The 6,898-nt window shown below is 46.9% G+C and overlaps 1 protein-coding gene across 1 annotated transcript in view; it reads right to left on the bottom strand.

The window, feature by feature from the left end:
* The window catches only part of CNTNAP2 (contactin associated protein 2), a gene marked incomplete at its 5' end in the record, with an annotated part of 1,134,943 nt that overhangs the window by 28,953 nt on the left and 1,099,092 nt on the right, over positions 1 to 6,898 (bottom strand). Inside the window, one exon of the mRNA XM_019666439.1 lies at positions 1,671 to 1,910. Within this exon, the coding sequence (XP_019521984.1) occupies positions 1,671 to 1,910 (240 nt within the window). The remainder of the gene's footprint in view (positions 1 to 1,670; positions 1,911 to 6,898) is intronic.

The raw sequence follows: 6,898 nt of genomic DNA, 5'->3' as shown, positions 1-6,898 counted from the left end.
CGAGCTCAGGCCAGATGGGGAAGGGCCTTGAACGCCATGTTAAGATGCTTGTATTTCAGTGTGAAACTCAAAGGTGTTTCAGCCGCTGAGGATCACAATGGGAACTGTGTTAGAAAGGCAATTCCAGTGGCAGCTGAGAAACTGTTGTGAGCGCGTGGTCTCATTAGCCCTCTGAACCCTGCAGACCCCTGGGCTAAGTATGGACGGCCTTGGCGGCAGGGTTAGGCCATGGGAATGAGTCAGGGCTCCGTTGCTCTTCACCAGCACCCTCTCGCCTGTTGCTAAGCCGCTGTATAATCTATAATGAATCGGTTTTGTTTTTGTTTCCTCTGCTAGAGATCTGGGTAGGGAACTTCTGACTCCGGTTTCATCTCATATGGTCCCTAACACAGGTCTCTCAACTTTAAGTTAGGGCAGGCTTCCTAATCACACCACAGAAAATGAACAGCTTCAAAGCTATAGGTAGCTGAGGGTTCCCAACTTAAGGCGGGGTCCCCACTTCTTACATACCCTTCCTGAGTATCTCCCCCCTGAGATGACCCATGGGAAGGATAACAGACACAGGCAGGTGGCCAGAGGGGAGCCCCAGGGAAGGGGTTCGGATGGTGGATCGGGGACCAGAGGAACGGTGGGAAGAGGGGAGCTCCCAGGTCCACTGGTGGAGATGAGCCGTCACTCTGCTCAGGGGCGCTTTCACTCTCTCAGGGGCGCTTCCACTCTGCTCCCTCTCTCTCTCCTTTAGCCCTTTTCTGCATTTCTCTCTATTGGGAAAAATCCCCAGTGTTTTCAATTCTTCTTCCTTTCCTGAAAGGTGACTGGGTGAGAAAAACCAGGGTTCTGTTGCCCAGGAGAGCAGAACCCAAATGCCCAAATCTGGGGTGTTCTAAAGCCGGTTGACGTGTCTCTAAAGACTGTGGTTAGAGACCCATTCCCCGGGGAGGGGAGGTGGAGGGTTTTGGGGGGGGAGGGGGAGGCAAGGCTACAGCCAATGGACTTGAGTCCTCTGGCCCTGTCGGTTCCAACTCTGGGCCATGTGGTGATAAGAATATTTAGAGCTTCTCATAAACCCAGGCTGGTACCCACGTGTGTGCTGTGTTTCACACATTTGTACATTGTTTTCATTAAGTCTCCTCACAGCCCTCTGAGCTAGACCATCCACACTTCATGGACAAAGAAGCACGCTCGAAGTTATGGCTTTGCCAATGAATAGATGCTCATGGTTCATATAAAAAAACAAAGATGTCAAACGTTTTGTGTTCTTTCCAACTTCTCTCAGGAACACAGACCCTATTGTGCTGTTTTCATATTCACTTGGATTTTTTGCATGTGTGGTCAGGGGCTCTACAGAAATGGCCTAGTGAGGCTTTAAAACAAATAATGGCTGCTAGAGACAGTTTCAAGACCCCGTTTCACTGGTGACTGAGCCAGCGACATGGGGTTCGGAAGTGCCGTGAACTCATGTCAAAGCTTTGCCAGNTTTCGGCTGAAGGATGGTAAGCGCTTGATATACGCTCAGCGCTGTGCTAAGAACACTTGTGCCTGAACGCTCCTTTGCTCTCAGGCCTCTGACTACATCACCAGTGAGATTCTGTTCTAGAGCCCATTTTACAGATGAGAAAACTGAGGTCGAAAGAAAGAAAGCATCTGGGCAAGGCTGCGTTAGACTCTACCTGAATCCAGGTGGTCCAAGTGCCAGGGGTCGGTGGCGGACGACATAGGTGAGAGGGTGAGCGGGGAGGCCCCGCAGTTGGACTCCACCAGCTCGCCCTGGATGTGAACGTGGGCCGAGGCGTTGGTTTGCCTCAGCGCTGCCTTGAGGGGGGCGATCTGGTTGAACTGGACCCTGGAGAGGCACCCGGTGAATCCTGGGGTGTTGTATTTGTGAATCTCTTGGTCGATTTTCCCTGTTTCTAAAAGAAAAGAGAGAGAAAGTAAAAACCTTACCCCACTCACTATATTCCAGCTGTAAAACACACTCGTCTTTAGATGCCTGCATTCAAATCTTACTCTTAGGTTTCAGGTTAAGATGAAATATTATTTTTAGATGAAATATTACTGACTTGATAAGGCTAAGGGCTGGAGACTTCACTGTAAAGGAACCTTCAGTGTTACCAGAGAGCCAGGTAGGGTGAGGACTGACTAACACGCTCTTAACGCCCTTCCTGAAATTCACGATATTGCTAAAACTGACAGCTCTCACTTGGTTCTGATTGATTCTTCTCCCGTTTTCTGATGCGTCAATGCGTTGATACAGTTCGTACTGTATCGAACAAGGCCCCCTGCTCAGCCCTCCTGATAAATTATGGTTTAACATTGTTCCTCGTTCTTATTTTCTTCTTTAGAATTCTTTATTTAAAAGAAAAGAAAAAAAAAGTTCTCATAATGTGTAATGGGCATTTCCTTTTATCAGGATTCAATCCCCTTGGAATGCTGTGGTTTACAGAGTTTAGCCAGTACGTGATGGATGTTTTGGGAGTCAGGACACTCTCCCAAGTCACTTGCAAACAACACACAGGCATCTAAGAATCACCACCCCCTCTCCCTTCAACCGCCTGCCCCTCCTGTAAACTCCTGTAAACAACTTCCTAAACTAACATTCAAACGGGGTGAGTCTGAGTAGAACCATTTCCAACTTGTACCGTTTCAATGAGCATAACCACACACTGTCACACCAGTGAAATCAGTAAAAGGGAGTGTCTTTTTGATGCTCTGCCCCGAGTTTTAGAAGCTGTCCAGCAGAAATGAAATGTCGAAGGAGTTTTAGAACTTCCTGGTCAGCGGTCCTCAAAGTGGGGACCAGCATCCCGGGGCGCTTGTTAAGACATGCAAAATCTCATAATCAGAAACTAGGAGGCCGGGGCCCCACAATCTGTGTTTTTATAAGCCCCCCTGTGCATCTGATGCTGCAGGACCACAGACATGGGCAGTGATAACACCGTGCTACAAACCCAGGTCACAGGCAAACAGCGCTTCAGGGAAGAGCACAGCCGCTTGTATTCTGGATGGGAGATTATGTTCACATGATGATTACCTTTTAAATATAAGGACAGGGATGTGAGATAGTTACCCTTCCACTTGAACTGTGAAAAACAAAGATGCTGGAAAACAGAAGGCTATCTACTTCTTTAACATGTTGAATTCAGAGCAGGTGATGTTTCTTACTGGGGAATGAACAGAGGCGAAACACTCTTGTATAAAAATTTCCTCCCTCTCCCCCATTAACCAAAGAATAAATGAGAAGTGAGCATGCCTCAGGGGCACAAGCAGTAGATGTATTGATATGCATCGCATTAATGAATCCGTTCCATGTACGAGTTCCATGTGAATTTCAATTCATGGAAGAGCTATGACACGGGATGGTGGAGAATGGTAATTCTGGGGATTCAAAGAGTGTCTTGCACAAGTACATAAAGACATTTTAATGAACGGTTCTCCATATTTTTCTCCTGCAGTCAAGTTCAGTCTGTGACTTTGAGCTGGAGTATGTGTCACTCCAGGGAAGGGGAGGCAGAAGGCAACTGTGACCATGTACAAAAAACCCAGTCAGGATGTACCCTGAGGGTTCCTCTGATTCAGGCCAGAAAGAGGCTCTGGTCCCAGCGCCACCTGCGCTGGTGTGTTCCCCTCTCCCTCCGGTGCTTGCTCCTCACCGACTGCAGGCTACTCAAGGATTCATACTTCATCTCTTGGTCTAATATCAGAATTCCTCATTCTAAGTCCGCCAATGTGCCTTCCTCACAAACAGCTCAGGTATTTCATTTCCATTTCCTCCTTCTAGCGATCTGTCTTCCCTTGAAACATCCACAGACCAAGGAGACTCCAAGTGACTGCTCGCAGAGTGGGAAGGAAGACCTCAGCCCCTTTCTTCCCCCAATTCCTACCTGGTTTCACCTGTGGNCCTCCATTCAAATAAGGACTGAGCGGCCCTCAGCTTTGTTCTCTCTCTGTCCCATACCTACACAGACTCACGCAGCACCGGGTTTGCAGTCAGCAATGGCATTTGAGGGTATAGACTGTTGTTTTGTTTCTGAATATCTGATAGTGAGGACTCTTATTCTACTCACACATGAAAGATTACCTGAGAAAAGCAAAACCCTTAAATCAGAATTCAGAAGGATGCTCACAAAAACTGGGGTACACTTGCTGATAGGGGGACCCACTTAGAACCCGAGTTGGTATGAAGGTTATTTGTAACTGAGGACATTTGGGGTCCAACGGATGCAGAAAGAAATCTTTTTGGAGCTTCCTTTGTCTTACTAAAACAGAAGCTTCTGGAAAATAAGGCTGCCATAAATTCCCTCTTCTGAGTGGCTTTTACTCTCGAGAGTAAACCTACCATAAATCCCCTCTTCAGGGGAGTTTTGTGGCCTTGAAGAAGCCAGAAAGGCCACTCTCACCTGCGTGAACCAGCATCATCACAAATTTTCTCATCTCTGTTCTTTTAGAAACCCACTTGTTCTATCCATAGAGGCCTTTTCTCCACTCTCCCATTTGCCTACTAAGTAAGGAATGTAAGCCTCTAACATTAACCGTTTATGGAGCTATTTCTTGTGAAAGCTGTCATATGCACACACGAATAAAGTTTTCTCTCCTGCTCATCTGTCTTTTATCAGTTTAATTTGCAGGCCCCCATTTACTGGATATAAGTGGGTAGAGGAAAAGTGTTTCCTCCCAGATCACTGGGTCACTGGAGGGTACTATTAAATAACCACCCCTTATGTCTATGTCTTTCTCATGTTCAGCCCTCTGACCCATATTTTCTCTTATGTTTCCATTCACCTAAAGGAAAAAAAAAATCAAATCACGGTATCTAAACAAATCTTCTGCCTCATAGTTTGGAAGATGTTTTCTGTCCTTTTAATAAAGTTTACAAGACAGACACACATATTTCTTCAAAAGCATTTTTTCCATTATAGAAATTAATTTGGAATTTCAATTATGGAATAAATTATGATGATGAGATTGATGCTGCCACTGGTTAATACCAGGTAAGAACTCTGCCCAAGGGTGAATGGAAGTTTTTCCGCAAATGAGCCGTATGTTACACAGTCCAGGCCGCCCATAATATCTGGGTGCAAAATTCCGATTTGAATGCTGAATAATAACAGAAATGGCCCATACATACATTTTCATCGCATCAATCAAAAGAATGAAGTTATTAGGGACTGGCCCAGTGGCTCAGTAGGTTAAGAGCTCGCTCAAGAGTGCAAGCTCTGAGCAATAGACCAGTTCCATTCCTGGCCCGAGCTGAGCTGCTGCTGAGCTGCCAACAGGTGGCAGGATGCCTCAGCTAAAAAAAAAAAAAGCATAAAAGAATGAAGTTATTATGCATAAAGCGTGATTATTTATTTATTTATTTATTTTTAAATAAATGAACCCGAACTGTTTGGTCCCTACAACTGTATCTCACGGACCACAAAGCAAATAACTTGCTAATTAAGACATAATGACTATGACCTTGTCTTGGCCCAAACTAGCATCCAGATGTTTTTGAAACAAATTTCTTAGCCATCGGCTGAGACCACACAGGCTCATGGATGGCCTCGTGCAGCGTGTACCTGGAACGGTGTGAAAACTCGCGTTTCTAAGGCCTATCCATGCCGGCATTTGGAGGAATTTATCTGAGAAATCTGTCCCTCCGTAGCCCTGTCGCGTCTGTCTTGTCTCCTCTCATATATTCAGTCCGGTTTTTCTCCTCTCAGCATGAGGACCGCTCCCCTTTGTCCCAGCCAGCCCCCGAGGAAACCCAGCCGGCGGTGTAATCCTCACATTCATGAAAGGGAGTTCTGCAGACGCGCCCTTGGCACACAGCGCCCCTCGTCATGTTACGAGAATCCATGTGTGAGGAACAAAGAGCGTTTGTTTAGTCTGTAAATTGGCTACTCTGACAACAGGGCAATTCTGGCTTCTTTCGAAGCGTCACAAAGCTTTGCAGCACAAACCCTGGCGGGGATTCACAATGAAAGCTGCACGGAAAGCTGACGGTCACCAAGGGCGGGGCTGGAATACGCGAAAGACACGCACCGACGCTAATAGGATGAATTGCTGCAAATAAGAAGTTAGGGTGGGGGAGGTTTTGGGGGCCTGTACCGGACAGTCAAGCATGAGAGCAAATTGTGTCTAATGCGGTAATAACCACGCGGCTCATTATTATTGCAGGTAAACTTTTTAAAAGCTTGCCACCTGTCTATACCTACACTAAGTGCTTTAAACGTGCTGTCTCATGTAGAAGTCTATGAGTTAGCTTAGGTGAGGTCTCATCTCCATTTCAGACACAGGGAAACGGAGGCTAGATGTCAGAAGACCTGCCCATGTTTGAGCTGCGGGTGAGGGCGGGGATGGTGCTGACACCCAGGCGTACGCCACCTGTCACCCATCTTGTCCTCCTGTCTTTAGCACAAGCGACATCCCATGTTGCTCGGGAGAACCAGCGAATGTTAGATTTGGACGTCTCTTAGATCACATCTCACTTCGTCACTTTACGGGTGAAAAAGCAGAGGCTTACAGAGGGGACCCGAACTGCCCAAGGTCAGTGTGAGTAAAGCGAGGGGCAGGACTTCCGGGCTCTCCACCACTTCCTGTTATGCCAACACTGAATTTGCATCCACCTAATTTTGCAGCCAAGAGCTACCTCCTTTCATTTTAGCTCCGTGCTTTCAAAGTACACGTCTTATCACCTGCAGAAGTGGGACTAAATCCACTGAGCTTTGCAAGCCTACACGCTCCCCTTGAAAATCTGAGAGTCTGCGGGATTTTCGTGTAAATCCAGTGTAGGGAGATGAATCTCTGTATTGCTTTAGGTAAATCTTTCCTCCTGATCTTAGAACTCGGACTACGGGGCTGCAAATCAGTGAGAGCCACAAAGACAAAAGCGAGGCGGTGACCTGCTCAGGCCATC

This window comes from Hipposideros armiger, unplaced genomic scaffold (assembly GCF_001890085.2).
Source record: "Hipposideros armiger isolate ML-2016 unplaced genomic scaffold, ASM189008v1 scaffold_470, whole genome shotgun sequence".
In the NCBI taxonomy this organism is placed as follows: Eukaryota; Metazoa; Chordata; class Mammalia; order Chiroptera; family Hipposideridae; genus Hipposideros; species Hipposideros armiger.
The sequence above is the reverse complement of the archived record's forward strand: the minus strand, read 5'-3'. Positions and strand labels throughout refer to the sequence as shown.